This window comes from Lepus europaeus, chromosome 4 (assembly GCF_033115175.1).
Source record: "Lepus europaeus isolate LE1 chromosome 4, mLepTim1.pri, whole genome shotgun sequence".
In the NCBI taxonomy this organism is placed as follows: Eukaryota; Metazoa; Chordata; class Mammalia; order Lagomorpha; family Leporidae; genus Lepus; species Lepus europaeus.
The window spans coordinates 48,769,403-48,786,945 of NC_084830.1; the positions used below are offsets into that span (position 1 = coordinate 48,769,403).

At 49.1% G+C, this 17,543-nt stretch overlaps 1 protein-coding gene across 2 annotated transcripts; it reads left to right on the forward strand.

Moving 5' to 3' along the window:
• The first annotated feature begins 3,445 nt into the window (after nt 1-3,445).
• On the forward strand, nt 3,446-16,864 carry GEM (GTP binding protein overexpressed in skeletal muscle). Of its 2 annotated transcripts, XM_062189501.1 has the most exons (5): nt 3,446-3,511; nt 4,854-5,193; nt 12,223-12,299; nt 13,755-13,959; nt 15,559-16,864. In XM_062189501.1, the coding sequence occupies exons 2-5, from the start codon at nt 4,863-4,865 to the stop codon at nt 15,834-15,836; spliced, it is 891 nt and encodes a 296-aa protein (XP_062045485.1). In that variant the 5' UTR covers nt 3,446-3,511; nt 4,854-4,862; the 3' UTR covers nt 15,837-16,864. The 2 variants fall into 2 exon arrangements, with proteins under 2 accessions (XP_062045485.1, XP_062045486.1); XM_062189502.1 differs by lacking the exon at nt 3,446-3,511 and having other exon boundaries at nt 4,806-5,193.
• Nucleotides 16,865-17,543: the final 679 nt, after the last annotated feature.

The following is a 17,543-nucleotide window of genomic DNA, read 5'->3' on the forward strand; positions in this document are numbered from 1 at the left end:
ACGAATGAGAGATGCTGGTTGGAGTAAGGTTATTGGGGATTAGTAAGGAGAGCGGGCAGTTGGAGAGCGTGCCTTGTTTCAGGGTGTTCAAATACCAAACACTGAAGAGCAATAGAAAAACCCCATTTATTTTATCACCTATTCAATGCCTAGTCTACAATCTACCTCTTCAGCAGTGGAAAACATTTGCATGTTGCCACCTTTACCGATTGAGTAAAGTAGCATTTACTCAATGGCAAGGGTCAGGACTCCCCTGGCTGCATTAGGTCTATAATGCAGATGAGGCAGTGTGGCATGTTAAGCGTTAAGTATGTGCTACTGCTGCTTCCAGATCAGATCCTGGGATTTTCAAACCTGGGAGCTACCCTTCATCTCTCCTCTCCAAGAGTTTTCAAGGCTTGATAGCCAAACTAACATTACAGTAATGGTCGTGCTTGTGCCCAGTGCCCTCATTCACAACCTTGGTCAAAGGTTCTGCTCCTCGTTCTCTACCTCTTTCTTCCTTCTCTCAGCCCAGTTGAAGTCATGGCACCTGGCTGATCAAGTCTACATGCTACATGTCAGTGACAATGACAGAGGACCCCAAGTTCAGCTTCTCACCCAGGGCCTGGGGCCTGGAGAAGAGCCTGTAGGTGACATAACCCTGCCCACTAGGGTTATGACCAGTGAAAGGCATGGGCTTTAGCCAACCAGACAAACGCCCCTCTTTGGAGAGGAGTTAGGGAGCAGGTGGGCCCCGGTGGGGCTAGCCTGGGACCAGGGGCTAAAGCCAATCTACTGTTCTAAATGGAACAGTGCTCCAGACAATGCAGCTCAGCCTGCCATCCACCAGCTCTGTGACCTCTGGCTAGTTAGTTAGCCTAATTCCTCAGCAACTCCCTCTGGAAAATATGGTAACTGCTGGGTGATGAAGATGAGCCGAGCCAAGGCCTGTTGATTGCTCGGTGACTGTTCTTTGATTGCTCTGAGCTCTGCCTCCCAGCTGTACTCCTGAGCTGCTCATTCTCACTAGAACCCAAGGTAGCTTCAGATGCTGCAGAGATAACACAGAATAATTCACAGACCAAGAAACCATGATATGCTGCCAGTTTTTCTTCTGCTGAACTTGCCACTTGCCCACATGCCCTGGTTCCACCTTCCTCCCCTAAGCTCCATACCCTCAGATGGTCCCGGAGCTGGACGCCTGGACAAGGTAGCTGCGACTCTGCTGGATCAAATTTGGCTCGCAAATGTGTTTGGTGAGGTGTGACTGTGATTTTTTTTTCCCTCTTCATATTCACTGTAGTTCAACTGTCATCCAGTCAAAACCTTTCCTAAGAAGCTGTTTCTCATTTGTCTTCATTTGGCTTCTGTGAGACAGAAAATTTAGACAGACAGGTTCTTTGATGGAAACACAAAATTGCTGGCCCCCCAGTTTTTAAAGTTCATTTTCTTTGGTATATTCTACACATACCAATGAAAAAATAGGCCACAGTGGATGCTGCCTGGGCAGAGAATTGGGTTCTTATCAATGTGAAGTATTGGGTCTTGTCAGTGGGCAGAAGTGGAATTGAAAGACTATCTGATTACTCATACACTGTGATTTATTCTGAGTTTGAAACCCCATAATGTTTCAGTCGAGAGTAGTTGACAGAGTAAGAGGAGAAAGCATGGATAAATCCCATTGCAGACAGTAGAGGCTTGAGAAATCACAGATAATCTAAAATGCAGAGAATTCACAAATGACATGGTTTTTAGAATGAGCTAGTGATGTACTACACCATCATCCCCCCCATCTATAAATCTATCTTCTCTGTTCCTCTTCTCCTCTCTCCAGCTCTGGGCCAATTCCCACCTGGCTAAGCCCAGAAGCAAAAGGCATCGTTCCAAACACTATGATGTCCAGAGCTAGCTCCAGCTCTGCCACTCTCCTACCTGAGTGGTCGCCATCCCTCTGGGTCTCAGCTTCCCGATGCATCGAATCCGTAGCAGATGGGGCTGGACACTCGAGACTAAAGAGCTCTAAGTTTTCACTGCTTTGCAGATGCCACCTCGAGCAGCCTGGGGCCTGGCAGGTCTTGGCAACTGGTCACTTAGATAATCCCCAACGCAGATAAATGCCTGCAGGAGAACCGAGAATCAGCCGTAGTCACAGCAGAGGCCAGCCGTTTTAATAGATGCCGTGCCTTTGGGTGCTTCCTTGAGCCACCGGCCAACCCAGAGACGAAGCTGGCTGGAAAAGCGATGGCCAGCCCCATTTCTAAACAGAGCCTCAGGGAAACACCCGTGTCCCTGGGAAGAGGTCACTGGAACGCGTTACCTGATGGTGTCCAGCAAAGAGTCAGGCAGCCCAGGGTTTGGATCCCCACCCTGCCACCTGTAGAAGCTGTGTGACCTTGGGCAGGTTCTCCGGTCACCTGTCCCTTTCCTCCTCTGTAGAATGAAGTAGCAACGTGAGAATCAGCACCTAGTTGCACTGCGCTAAACACTGCGGCTCCTGGAGGCCTAACAGGACCTATTAAGTACAGGTCCTGGGAGGGACTTGGTAAATGATAGGGGTGGTGGTTCCCATAATCCTGTGCGCTTGATTCCCAGGCGGCTCTCAAGGGACTCGGGCTGAGCGCTGGTCTCAACACCCCGGCTCCAGGCCTGGGGTCCTCAGCTCTGCCAGCGAGGCTGCTGATCGGGATGCTGATTAAATTCCCTGAGAAGCCCCAGCATTCTGGCCCAGGGCTCAGGGACCGGCAATATTTAGCACAATCTGCGTGGTTCTCTAATTAAGTTATTTTCCAAAACTGCCCTTTGCAAGGTCTTGTCTCCTTCCTCACCTCTCTCTGGCCCCTTCTCTCTGGGTCCCTGCCAAAGGAGGAAAATAAAACCGAGTGGGGCGCCCTCTTCCCTCCCTTGGCCGCCTGGAGAGAAGGTGACTGGAGGCAGGCCGAGCCCCTGTTCCTTGCAGACAATGCGGCTGCACCCAGCCCTGGTCGTTCCAGGTGGCTGCGCCCCCCACGCTGGAGGCTAACGTCCCCACCAAGGCTGGCCTGAGCCTTGTGTTTTGTTTTGGGGAGGCAGAGTCGGGCTCGCCACTAAGACCCATCCTTTATCCCGACAGCTCGCAAGTGCTCTGCTGGGAAGGGCGATTAAACAGCACTCCATGTATTTTTCCATTTTCCTATGTCCACCTGGTAAAAATAAAACAAAAGAGGCCCAGGATTGAACTGTCATTGTTTTCTTTTAAAAGGGGGAGCGCGCTCACGTGACTGCGAGTAACCGCTTCGGCCAAGCCGCTTGCCACTCCGGAGTTTGCTGCAGAGCCGCCCCCTCCCGGCGGGGACGCTGACGTCACGGAAAAGCCCGGTCGCGGGCCGGCGGCGCTCGCTATAAACCGTGGGGCCGCGGCGGCCACAGGCGGCGGCTCGGACGGCGGCCACCGTGCAGCAGCACCGCGCTCTGCTGCCCGGATCCCCGCGCGGAGTGACGCGCGCGCGTGTGTGCGCATACCCACGCCGATCGCCGGCCCCGGCCGTGCCAAGTAAGGGGCGCGCTGCGAGAGGGGCTCCCGGGAGCCGCGGCCCCTAGCGGGCAGGGAGTGGGCGTGACCCCCGCGGGCACAACTTTTCAAGTTGGGAAGGGAGCCCCTGGGGTGCTCAGTCGAGCTGTGGTTGTCTGTGGGAGTGGGCGGAGGGGGCAGGAGGAGGCGCAGAGCCTCAGGTGCAGGGGTTGTCGCTTCTGTCCCCTTGATTGCCTCAGGGGGAGGCTCGCCTCCTCCTACAGTTCTGGACGGACTGAGGGCAGTCCTCAGGACACCGCCTGCTCTGGTCGTTTGGGGTAAAAATCGCCGGCCAGGTAGCGGGCGAGGTGTTGGGGCGCGGAGTTTGGGGGTGAGGCTGGGGAACAGAATGTTTGTCCAGTTCTTTCTCACTCGCACCGGCTGGATCTCGCTGATGGAAATGCGAGGACTGCCATCGGTATGCACGGATTTCACAATTGTTTGCAGCCAAATAAACTTAGCAATGTGGATTCCGTTTTGCACGACCTTTTTGTACTCCCTCTCTGGTGGCTGCGGAGTGTTCGGGGAGGCAGTCTTGCGAAGGGAAAGTTGTAGGAGGGGCTCTGGCCTTCTGATTGGCTTCCAGACGTCTGAGTTGAAGAACCCTGCGGGAGGGATGTAGTTTGCTCAGAGCACGGTGCCGGTGCCTCCTTTGCCAGTGGATAGGTCTGGACGTGAGCAGGTCATTCCCCAACGTGGGTGAGGAGCCCGGGGTGGGGTGAGGGGAGGTGGCTGTAACCCTCCAGAATCCCCCTGCCCCCCGCTAACGGTCTGTCCAGGCAGCTGGAGAGCATCAGGGCGTCTTGACTAAACATGGAAGTTCCCATAAGTGCCTGTCCAGTCGCATGGCGGGTAGGGGGTTGGGGGTTGGGGAGAGTGATGTCATGGCCACGTGTTTCCCACCGAGGCATAAACGCCCGCTGTCCGCTGGTGCAGTGAGAGCCTTGTTTAGACAAGAGCACCCAACCTGGCCAGCTGGTCTCCAGCAACATTAACTTGTTGCTTTTCAAGCCTTCTTGGGAGGTTGTCGGCTCTCTCTGGTTGCCTCTGAGCCAGCTCTGAGTGGGGATCCCAGGAGTCCCCAAGGATGGAGGAAACCCACGGGCAGTGGGCCATGTTAATGGTACTTTTTAATCTGTGCAAATGGTGTGGGGTGTGTGTCCCGGTGAGGGCCTGACTGCTTGGGGTTTGGGGACTGTTTCACTGGTGCACTGATGTTAGGATCCTTGGTCGTCACCCCGTCTCTTCACCACATCACTGACGACCGCCCCTGACTCTCGCTCATGCTTGCTAATGCTGGCTTCTTGGCTGCTCTGCTCCCTAGGACCCGACGATGACTCTGAACAATGTCACCATGCGCCAGAGCACCGTGGGCACGCAGCCCCAGCAGCAGCGCTGGAGCATCCCAGCTGACGGCAGGCACCTGATGATCCAGAAAGAGCCCCACCAGTACAGCCACCGCCACCGCCCCGCCGCCGCCCCGGACGACCACTGCCGCCGGAGCTGGTCCTCGGACTCCACGGACTCCGTCATCTCCTCGGAGTCGGGGAACACCTACTATCGGGTGGTGCTCATCGGGGAGCAGGGAGTGGGCAAGTCCACTCTGGCCAACATCTTTGCGGGTGTGCATGACAGCATGGACAGCGACTGCGAGGTGCTGGGAGGTAGGTAGCGCACCTCGGTGGGCTTCTATCCATCAAGCGGTGGTCCAGGCCGAAAGAGCAAGAGTGGTGGGTTGTTGGAGAGCTGAGAGCGTGGCTGTGCGTGCTTCACACTGGGTGAGGGAGCTGGGTGCCCAGAAAAGCCTTGGTCCAGTTTGGCACAAGAAAATGGAACTGCTCCGAGACAGGTCCCATATTTGTTGAACCTAGGCCAGCAGGGAGTGTCTTAGATTCCAGATCTGAAGGGGTGGTGGGTGGGGGGATGGGCTGATGAGGAGGGCAGAGAGTAGGAGGGTCCGGATCCCACTTCTGGCTTAGGCCGACTCTGACCTAGAGCTTATTACCTGAGTTCGGGATAGATGCTGCCTTTTCCCTGGGTTATATCAGGGAACTCAGCAAGAATCACCAGTTTCCATCAATAATAGAGCCATTCAAGGGTACATATAAAATAGCTCTCTCTCTCTCTATATATATATATTTGAAATGGTATGAGAATTTGTTAAAAATTTAAAGTACACAATGTTGATACATATTTCCTATAGAGCCTTATAGCTTTTCAAGACAAGATTTCTCGTGTAATCTCATTTAAAATGTTAGTGAAGGCCTGCTTATTTTCTATACTGATCACGAGCGCACGTATTCCTCCGTGGCAGGTCAGCCACAGCCCTGTGTTCGGGGAAGTGATAGGCAGATCCTCATGACCAGTGGTATCCATACAGTGTCATTCAGCCACGGCTTCAGTCTTAGCATGTGTGGCCAGGGTAGCTGGGTGTCCCTGTTGGCTGCTATGGAAATAAAGGAAGAGCTGTCCAGTGCTTGCCCAACTCACGTGTTCTGTCCATACTCTCAGCTGCGACTCAGCCTGAATCACAGAGCTGCAGAGTGGGAAGGTACCTTAGTGATGACTCAGTTCCCGCCCCCTCTGTGTGATGCACACAAAGCCTACTCCTCACTACCGGCAGCCGCTTCATCCAAGGGATTTATTCTTCTTGACGGTGGCAGGGTCGGGGAGGCCACCGCTGCCCGAGGCAGCTCAGGAACTGGGCTATTAATGATGACTCATGGACGTTAACATTGATTTCCCTCCTCCCTTCTGAAATCTCAGGGACTACAGCTTAGCAAGAGCCAAGGAGACGTTGTAGCATTGATCCTCTCTTCATAGGGGCTGGAGGGTGACTCTCACTGGAAGAGAGGAGAGAACCAATGCCAGGGGGTGGGCCTTTGCTGTGAGAGGGGTGCTTTCTTAGTCCCTTCTGTTTGTTATTTGCTTTATGAAGAATCACCCAGTGAGTCTGGGCTTAGGATTTAGGAGCCTGCTGTAGAGTCGGGAATTTTGTCATCTTAGTTCAGTGCTTTGCTCATGCCGCTATTTATGGGGCACCTGCTGTGTGCCAGGCACTGTGCCAAGTACTTCCCAAGTGCACTTTTGATAATACTAAAGTGGAGCCCATTGGTATTAATATCCGCATTTTACATATGAAGAAATGGAGACTTGTGATGTCACGTGACTGGCAGGGTGACAAAGCATGAGATGGCCAGGGTTGAAACCTACTTTTGGTTGAACCCAAACCCTGTGTTCTTTCACAGTCTCCTGAAGCCTCGAATTTAGCTTCCAAATGCTGCCAAGAACCACAGCCTTGTGGGTGGGGGTATCAGCCTGGCTCTGTGCAAGGCTCTGGGGTACCCTGTGGTGGATAAGGTAGCCCATCCTAGGAAGGAGCTCTCTCTCAGTGGCTATAATTCAGAGCACGGTGAACTTAATGAGTACCGCAGGATAGATAAAGTGCTTAGGGAATTGGCATAGGAATACATCAACCCAGAACTGTCTTGAAGAGGAGGGAATTGAAACAATCTGTCTATAGTGGACTTTCAAAAACACTGGTCTGTTACACTGGAGGGGCATGCATCCAGTGGCTGGTGTCCCCAGAAGACCAGTTCATGTCTGAACCTTGGAGTGGCAGGCATTGCACTTGGGAAACCTGTTAAAAGAAGGAGGCAAGGAAGAGGAAGAGAGTGTCCTTTTCCTACCTCCTTAAACAGAGAATCTTTGACGGTGAGAAAGCTCCAAGGGACCCATCCCATCTAATATGTCCTCGGGAGCAGCTCCACTCCTACTGTCGAAGATCATATCACTTCTTTGTAGGCCCTGTTGCTTTTATGTTTCTGAAGAAAAAGGTTTTATAAGGCACAGCCCCATATTGTTGTTGTTGTTGTTGTTTTTTAAATTCACCATTAACCATTAGAAAAAGAATCTTCAATAATCTCATCATTTCTTCTAATAAAGGTGGATGTTATTCCAATTATATTGCAACAATCTTATGACTCTTTGTATATATTTATTCCATTCATTCATTCATTCATTCCTAAATAATTACCAAACATCCAGGGAGTTTCAGAAAGTTCATGGCAAAACTATGCATGGATTTTAAATTTTTTTTGTTTGTTTTTGCAACAAAATACACTTAGCTTTGAGTTCCATTTTCCACCAGCTTTTTGAAACACCCTCTCGTGCCCCGGGACTCGGTGAGGCTGTACAAGGACTCCTGGGACTTCTTTGCGATGCTCCCGGGGTGCAATGGAGATCAAATCTGTACCAACTCTGAATCAAGACGGGGTGTTCTCAGAGTCTGGAGAGAGTTCCAAGGAGAGGACTGTGGGAATTCAGAGGAGAAAAATGACTTCTGGCTGTGGACTTGAGGAAGGGTTTCATGGGAGAAGCAGTCTGGAAGCTGGACCCTAAAGGCAGCTAGGATGTGGAAGCCTGAGCGAGCTGACCAGACACTCCATGCACACACTGGGAAGTCCGGGAGACAGCACCGGGCCTGCAGGCTCCCCGGTGGGTTGGACCTTGGCTCTGACACAGACCTACCTGGTACTCTCAGACAAGCTGACTTTACCTCCTAAGCCTTCCTCATGAGAATAATTGGGGTAATACCTACTTCATAGGATGGTGGGAGGTTCAAGCAGGTAGCATACGAAGCATGTGGCCCAGTTGCCTGGTAGGTATGAATGTGGAGTCACCGTGAGTTAGAGCTGATTCTGATTCTGCCGTTTCCATTCAGTGTGCTTATCTTCCCAGACTGACAGGTTCACGCATCCCCCTACCTCCTGCCCTGGTCTACGTAGATCACTGGCTGGGGCCCTTGCAGATGTACAGAGGAGTGACAGCCACTACAGAAGAGAACAGGTTCTTCCAAGGTTCCATGGGCTTCCTTGGGCTATGAAAGCAGGAAGCAAGGGACAGTTTGCAAGGGGAAGGGATGCGAGGGCCTCAAGGCTTTTGAGGGGCTGCAGAACAATCCAGTGTGTGAGGATGCCTGAGCCAGTCTTGGGCAGGAGGGCCCTGCAAAAGGGGTACTAAAGAAAATATTGACATGGTAAGGGAGATTATTCAGAACTATTGCCATCTGGGGAGAGATTGCTCTAGACTCCCAGTACTAGAATGAGGGATTTATGGCCAAAGAGCAGGTTGCAGGCAGGTTGGTGGATGGAAAATTACTGAGAGGAGGCATCCAGTACATGCTAAGTCCATGTAACGAGTTAAGCTAAATCAGGCCATGGACTCAGATACCACGGCTGGGGGGATGCGGGATTTGGTCGGATGCTGATGGTGGGGAATTCTCACTAAACTGAGTACACAGGACTCATGATGTGATGGGCACAGATTCTGCAGGGCTGGGCACAGAAGCCCAGGATGTAGGCCTGGTTGAGAGGAGGGTTCAGAGGAGCCAGACTAAAGTTTGGTTGAGGAGAGAGTCTGTCAGGGGGGATCAAATGAGGAAAGACAAGCAGAGAACCCCGCCCCCCCCCTCCCCACTGGGTCCAGGGAAAATGCTCCCACCACGGTTGCCCCCTGTGGAGCCTCCTTCTGGCCATCAGGTGGTTGCTGCTAGTATGCAGAGTGAGTGGGCAACCCCCACCCCCCACCCCCACCTCGCTTTCCATCCAGAGCCCTGGACAGAGGAGGACGTCCCCAGACACTGATTACCGAACTGCCCAGACTGGCAGACTCAGCTCTGTCCCCACCCATCTTAACCGAGAGCAAATTTCAACAAGCGCTTTTCTGGAGTTTCATATTCTATGCCACTTCTACCTCCTCACCTGATGGGTGCTTGAAAAGGCTAAAAGGTGAGCACAGCCACCGAGTGAGCAGGAGAAAGCTGGAGCCGAGGTGAGAGGCAGGTGCCATGCAGGGCACACTGTGTGTCGCGAGGGCACACGGCAGGCACAGAGGTGTTGTCGGCTGCCGGGTCTCCTGCGCAGTGGCTCTTGGGAGCAGAGTGGTTAAGCGGCCAGTGCCCACTTTCACTGCTGTGATCCTTAGTCCTCTTCCCCCTGGATGTGTTCTGATACCTCTAGGCCTAGAGAACATTTCAGTTTGCTTTTGCCCTTAGCTAGTAGAACACAGTAAGTTTCTCTTTAGACTACTGGGCATTCAACTTAGTTCCCTGTGCCTGCTCTTGGGTGGTGAGTAGTGGGCCCAGGCAGGCAAGGTGCTTCATGGAGCATTTTCTGAGTGCAGGGAGAGGCGTGGAGAACAGATGATGTGGCCAGCCCCACCCTCGCCAGGCTCTGATGGTTTCTATTGGGTTGTACTGATTGGCACTTGGAGGTTGTGGGTCCCACCCTCCAGTAAGCCAAAGAGTGCCTCCCACTGGGATTGACACACATGTTGTGGGTGTGGTAAACACAAGGAGCATGGCAGATTCTTAATCCCAATGAAAAACAGTCACCACTGCTTAGAAGGGTGACATTTAAGGCGGCGTGGAAATGGAGAGCTGTCCCTGGATAGCTTTCTTTTTGTTTGTCATGTTTTCTATTTTTTTAAAAAAGATTTATTCATTTATTTGAGAGGCAGAGTTACAGACAGAGAGAATGAGAGACGGATATCTTCCATCCGCTGGTTCACTCCCCCAAGTGGCTGCAATGGCCAGAGCTGGGCTAGTCTGAAGCTAGGAGACAGGAGCTAGGAGCTTCTTCTGGGCTTCCCACATGTGTGCAGGGGCTCAAGCACTAGGGCCATCCTCTACCGCCTTCCCAGGTCATTAGCAGGGAGCCGGATCAGAAGTGGAGCAGCTGGAAATTGAACTGACATCCATATTGGATGCTGGTGCCATACTGGTAGAGGCTTAACCTACTGTGTCACAGCACTGGCCCCTGTCCATGTTTTCTATCATTCCCCTCTCTTGATTCCAGATCCTGGGAGGAGAACAGCCAATCAAAAGCATTGCTTTTCCCAAACCCTTCACCAATAAGAGACAAAAAAATGCCCTGGTGTTCTTAACATGGCATTCTTATTTTTTTTTAAAGTTTTATTTATTTTCATCTTATTGGAAAGACAGAGGGATAGAAAGAGATCTTCTGTCTGGTAGTTCACTCCCCAGATACTGAAGCTGGGCCAGGCAGAAGCCAAGAGCTCAGAACTCCATCTTGGTTTCCCACGTGGGTAGAAGGGACCTGGATACTTAGGTCCTCATCTGCTACCTCCAAGGATGCACATTAGCGGGGAACTGGGTCACAAGCAGAGTGTCTGGGACTTGAACCAGGCACTCCAGTGTGGGATGTGGGGCACCTCAGGCAGCAACTTAAGCCACTGTGCCAAATACTGGCCCCTAAGGTGGCATTCCTAAGCTAGGATTAACCTGCAGTAGGAAATGCTGAGTAAGGCAAGAACCAGCTTCCTCCATCTGAAAAGGGGATGATAACATTTGTTGAGCTTTTGCTTTGTTCCCAGGCTTAACAGAGGTGGTTGTCAATCCCATTTCACAGATGAGGGAAACTGAGGCTCTGAGGGTTTCAGTGGGTGGTCCAGAGCCATGTAGTTATAAAGGGTGGCACCCAGGTTCTGCTTCAGGTCTGCTTGTGCTCACAGCCACAGAGCTGTGTCTGTCATTCATGTCTTCACCGCACAGGCTTTCCCTGAGCACCTGCAGTGTGCCAGGTGCTGTGTTGGGTACTGGAGGAGGCGAGAAGTAGCACAGAGGCAAATCCCTGTGCCCACATGCTAATCAGCAGCAAGGACAGAAACCAATAGGATGAGTGAGCATCTTGCGTGTCAGACAGCACTTGGCAATGGAGAACCGTAGAACAGGGGAAGGCGTAGGGAATATTGGTGGGAGAGCAGTGCTGCAATTTGACATTGCCGGTCAAGGGCACAGGCCTTCGGCTCTCTAGGCAAAGAGATCCCAGGCACCAAGAGCAGCAAGGAAAATGATCCATCATGGTACAAATCACTATTTTCAAATGATGAAATTTGAAACAGGAAATCTCATTGTGAAAATAGAGCAGGGGTGGGTTCTGCTGATGGGAATCCCTCTTGCAAAGATCCCAGCATGTCTCTGATTCCCCAGATGAGTCCAGGCTGGAGTCTCCCTGGCCCCTTGTACCGCATTCACCCTTCACCTAAACCCAGTCTGGGCACAGATGCAGGGAGGAAGTTTCCATTACCAAGGAGAGATGGAGGCTGTGCTGCTGTTGGGCTCAAGATGGAAAAACAAGCCTGTTTATTCCTAGGGAGCTGCATAAATTTTAAAGGAAGTAAACTGGAGCCCAAACAGGGCTAGATTTTTTTCTTGCACTTCTCCGTAGAGGAGAAAGCTCTCTGAGCTGGAAGCTCCTGAAATGGCCAGTGGGTGTTCAGTGACCACCCACTGAAAGGTACAATGGATTGCACGTAAGGCTGATGAAAATGAGGCTTGCAGCTAATGCCGCCTCATAGCATCAGCCAAGGGCTCTGAGTACAAAGCTCTTACATGGGCTTATCTGCATAAATGATTTTTCTGAATAAAAGGTCCAGGAGTGATCAAAATGAATGCTTTGCATGTCAAGTGATTTCGGACTGGAGGAATGTATGTAGAATGTCATTGAAGGTGACAAAAATGTAGTAATTTATCTTTGCAAATATTTGTGTATTTCCATTCCATTGCATGCTTAGTAGGTTTATTTGCTAGCATAATTGTTTACATGACTCTCTTAGGTAAGAATGTTGCATTTTCTCCTGAGTCCAAAAACCACTGTTCCTTTCTTTTCCAGAAGATACATATGAGCGAACCCTGATTGTGGATGGGGAGAGTGCAACCATTATACTCCTGGATATGTGGGAAAATAAGGTATGCCCAACTCAGGTTCTCTGCACATGCATCCAGGCCTTGCCTTTCAATAGGCTGTTTGTTGTGAGGGTGACCTTGTCCTAGGATCCTGGTATTTCAATGAGGTGGGCTCATTTTCTTGATTGAAAACTCTTACTTCTGAAGAACAAACCTGTTCTAAGGAACAGGTCCCCCACAAATGAGCTCTGGATAATATGCATGCTGCAGGGATTTGCTCCTAGTTCTATCAAAAAATACAGAAAAGGGTATTTGTTTAGGGGAAGTGTGAACAAATATGCAAGTATGAACAGTTTTTTAAAAAAATTTTTGGGTGGCTTCACTGTTTTTTTTTTTTTTCTAGATTTATTTATTTGAAAGGAAGAGTGACAGAGTGGGGTGGGGAGGAGAGAGAGAGAGAGAGAGAACAATCTTCCATTTGCTCTTTGACTCCCTAAACAGCTGCAACTGTAGGGGCTGGGCCAGGCTGAAGCCATAAGCCCAGAATTCCATCCAGGTCTCTCACATGGGTGGGCAGGGGACCAAGCACATGGGCCATCTTCTGTTGCTTTCCCAGGCACACTAGCAGGGAGTTGGATCAGAAGTGGAGCAGCTGGGGCTTCAAACTGGCACCCATATGGGATTCCGGCTTTGTAGGCAGCAGCTTTACCTGCTATGCCACAACACTGGCCCTGTGAACAGTTATTTTCAATTATATAAGACCATCTTAGGTGAAGCTGTTATTCTCAGTGCTAGTTTTTGATGTTTGCTTTTTAAAGATTTTGGGCTTCTGAGCATGTAGGTTATACCTTTTGTTTAATGAAAACCCACCTAAAAACTAGTCTTCAAACAGTACTTTAATACTTTGTATGTCTGTGTGGGTGCAAACTGTTGAAATCTTTACTTAGTAGGGTTGATCTTCTGTATATATAGCTAATTAAAAATGAATCTTAATGAAGAATGGGATGAGAGAGGGAGCAGGAGGGTAGGATGGTTTTGGGGTGGGAAGAACTGCTATAATCCAAAAGTTGTACTTACGAAATTTATATTTATTAAATAAAAGCTTTCTATATTAAAAAAAAAAAAAGAAAACCCACCTATTCTCCTTAGATGAGTCTTAATTTTATCATTTGGGAAAGGCAAAATGGAGTTTTTGAGTAGTCAGAAAAGGCTCCTTTTTGGAAGTTTAGATAGAAGATGGGAATTTTGTTTGACAGGGTATTTGTTTAATTTATCAACTCAAGCTGTAGAAGAAATTGGAAAGTAAAAACTTTTGACATAAACACTGTAACACTAGCCATGGCTACAGCCACCGGACATCTGGTTGACCTGGGCGAGCAATGTACTTTGGGGAGTTGAAAGTAGTTTCCTTCTCTTACCAGCATGGGCACTTGAGGACACAAATACTGTCTCTCTGCAAACTGACACCTCTTTTCCCAGGCCAGCATGAACTCACGGCAGATCTTGTCATTCCGCTAGGGGGAGAACGAATGGCTGCAAGACCACTGCATGCAAGTCGGGGACGCCTACCTTATTGTCTACTCCATCACAGACCGAGCAAGCTTTGAGAAGGCATCTGAGCTGCGAATCCAGCTCCGCAGAGCCCGGCAGACAGAGGACATTCCGATCATTTTGGTTGGCAATAAAAGTGATTTAGTGCGGTGCCGCGAAGTGTCTGTATCAGGTATGAGGGGTGGTGCCAGGACTGCGGAAACATCCTGGGTTGTGTGCTTCTGCCTGCCGACAGGTGCCCTTCCTCCTCTCTCTCATGAGGCTGGGGACAAGGACTCAAAATAGTCCTACACAGTTTTGTGTATACTGCTAACTCCTGCAGCCCCAGCAGTTCATCCCCATGCTGGTTGCTGCTCTATTGGCCATCTGGTCTACTTGCAGGATTCTCCTCTCCCTACTACCAAGAGGTTTCCTGGAATTCCTTTAGGGAAGAGTTCCTGCTCAGCATGAACTGGTAGTCCCTGACCTTTTTGTCCTTTGTATTCTCCAGGGAGATCCCAAGCATTCAGGGAAGTGAAAGAAGCATCTTCCTGCAGGAAGGACAGTGAACTCTGACTTAGGGGAACTGGAGGGAAGAGTCACTGGAAGCAAGAATTTATTCTGGCTGACTCTGGTTCCTCTAAACCTAGGAACGCCCTTCTACTCCCTGTTCCCTGCTTCCAGTTAAGGCACCGTCTGGTGGTGTCACGCACACTTGGTCACACTTAGTTCAGGGCTGATTCATATGTGCTGTGTCCAGACCCGAGTGCTTTTAGGGCCACTGAGACTTTATTGGCCTAATGCAGATTTGGTCTTTGCCATGATTGTAAAATTAAAGTACTGCATTGCCAAGCCCTGTACAGGAGGAAAAAAGCCTCATAAAGAGAATGTCCTCAACTAGTTTGGCAAGGTCTTACTGCAAGGATGTGACTGTCAACAGTAAGCATTGTCTTCCAAGCCCGAACTTAGGTAGGGGGTCATTGAAAACAGTGAAACATTTGAAGTAGAGATGATTCCAGAGAAGCTAGGATAGTTTGCTGTGTTTTATATGTTTGCAAAACCCTCAAATCTTTTTCAAAATATCCCATCCCTACTGTTTTTCTTTTTTATAATGAGAGGAAAGCCACATAGTGGAACATTCTGATATTTAGCATTCTTATTTTCAAGTCAGAAGAAAGATTTAGGAACATGGGCTTGAGAATGAAGCAGCCCTGGGCTCACTTCCAGGCTGTATGAACTCCCTCAGTTTTTAAAAGACTCCTCTCATCTTTTTCATCTAGGTAATAGGTTACTAATATATTTTCCAAGATCTTTGTGAGCACTGAAAATGTTTAGAAGTAGCTTAGTGTAGTTCTTAGCACATGGTAGGTCTGCAGTACATTAAGGCTGTACTTTTATTGGTATAATTAGCATCACTAGATGAGGATACCTCAAAAGGTTTGTGGGAAATGGGATTACAAGATAATTTATGTTGGTACAAAGATCTTTTGAAAACTATGCATATGAGAGAACTTCAGGGAGCCCATGAAAAACGCATATTATGAAAAAGAAGATGCATGGGGTTCAAAATTTTTTGCACCCAAAGCACCTTATCTTTGAAATCCCTTTTCCATGAGTTTTTGGAAGCCTGTGTCCTGCTTCCAGGGACCCTCCTGTGAGACACTGGCCTTGGAGGGCGTGTGCGATAGTGGCCTCTAATATCTGGTTCATGTTTGACTTGGAATTAGCTTGAGAACCGAGTTCAAGTCAGGACTCATCCTAATCTGTTTGCCCTCTGACCTTTGCTTACCAGAAGGGAGAGCGTGTGCCGTGGTGTTTGACTGCAAGTTCATCGAGACCTCGGCGGCCGTCCAGCACAACGTGAAGGAGCTGTTTGAGGGCATCGTGCGGCAGGTCCGCCTCCGGCGGGACAGCAAGGAGAAGAACGAGCGGCGGCTGGCCTACCAGAAAAGGAGGGAGAGCATCCCCAGGAAAGCCAGGCGCTTCTGGGGCAAGATCGTGGCCAAGAACAACAAGAATATGGCCTTCAAGCTCAAGTCCAAGTCGTGCCATGACCTTTCTGTGCTCTGAGCTCCCCGAGTGACCCGGATGTCCCCCCCGATGGACATCATAGAAGGCCGTTGGGGCCGATAATCTATATTAGATTGGATTCTTAAGGATCGCTGGATGTGGCTTTCCCCATTGCAGCCCGGAACTCACGTACGAGCCTCTTGGGCAACATGGTGCATGGGAAATGAAAGATCCTTGAACAGAGTCAGTATTTATTTACAGGAAGAGCCTGATCTTGTTACCCGAATGCCCCAGACTCGTGGCAGGACATATTTGGTGTTCATATGTGTTTCTTCTCTCCTTTGGATAGTAGAGAATTGAAGCACACAGAAGAATACCTACGACAAGAACTTTTCTCCTAAAAATTTTGCCCAGTGTTCTGATATGTGAATTTGAGGCCAATGACTCATAAACAGATATTGGAAAGGTATCTGAGAGTTTACTCCAAGGAGGGAGAAGTTTCTACATACCTTATCTCCGTGGAGCTGGGACTTGTAGAAGTAGGCTCGTCCTCATGGTCATGGCTCTGATTAATCCATCAAACTGTGAAAAGAACTGGCGGACCTTGCGGGACACTAAAGCGTACCAACAATTTCTGTTCAGTATCCACAGAGATCTGTAGAATTGGGAACTGATACATGTACCACCTGTAGGCTCAGAAATTGTATCTTATGTGTCTTCACATTTTTTATTTAGGGGCAAATTCATCAAAGTCTACTTAATCAAACCACCTTTCGTGTTTCATTATTTTTTAACCCATGGAGCCATCATATAAATTTTTAGAAATCTGAATTACTGATATCCTGCAGTGCAAAATGCCAAATGTTTCAATATAATCAAAGATCTGAATTTTTTATAAACCGCACAACACGAAAGCTTCCAGGGCTTTGGGGTAACCCTTGGATGCCACAGCTCTGCTCTATTTATTATTATTTTGCAAAATAACCATTTTAACATTTGATAAAGCATATTTATGAACATATTTCTTAGCAAGAAAACGTCCATTTTATTACCATTTTCTATCTTTTTTCAAAATATGCAAGTTTTTACCTATATGTCTTATAATAAAAGAAATAAAATATTTGAAAAAAAGGCATTCCTAAATGTTTTCCTCCCCCAAGAAGATGATTATGATTATTCATAATAACTTTTAGAGCAAGCGAGTTCTAAAGTGACAAACCTGTTATTTCATTGCTTTTTCTCATTAGCAATAGCCCAGCCATCCTTATCTGCTTTACAGAGGGTCCCCAGCATCTCTCCTTTGGAATCATGATCTGCAGTCATGCAAAGTTATTTTTGCCTGATACAGTTGGGAAGTGTTTGGGGTCATCAAAATGCTAAGTAATAGTGAAAGCCTGATTGACCTTTTCCATTGGTGTGCAAATTCCTGACTGTGCAGATGGGCCTTGCTTTGCTCCCCAAAGGCCCACAGTCTTAAGCCTGACTAAAGCATTAGAGGAGGTTGTAAAGGATTAGGGGAGGAAAAAAAAAAAAAAGAACGAAATGTGATTTTGAGCCTGAGATTTAGCTGGGCAAGTCTTCCCCCAAGCTCTCTCCCTGACGTTAATGCAGTTTGACACTGACCATGGGGCATGGCTCCAACAGCCTGTGCAACCCTTTTGCTGGAATAGAGCCACTTGGTGTTCCCCTGTCACGTCTGCTCTGGCCCCTGCTGCACCTCACTCGCTCTCAGGAGCCTGCCTTCCTGCCTTTTAAGTCAGACACATA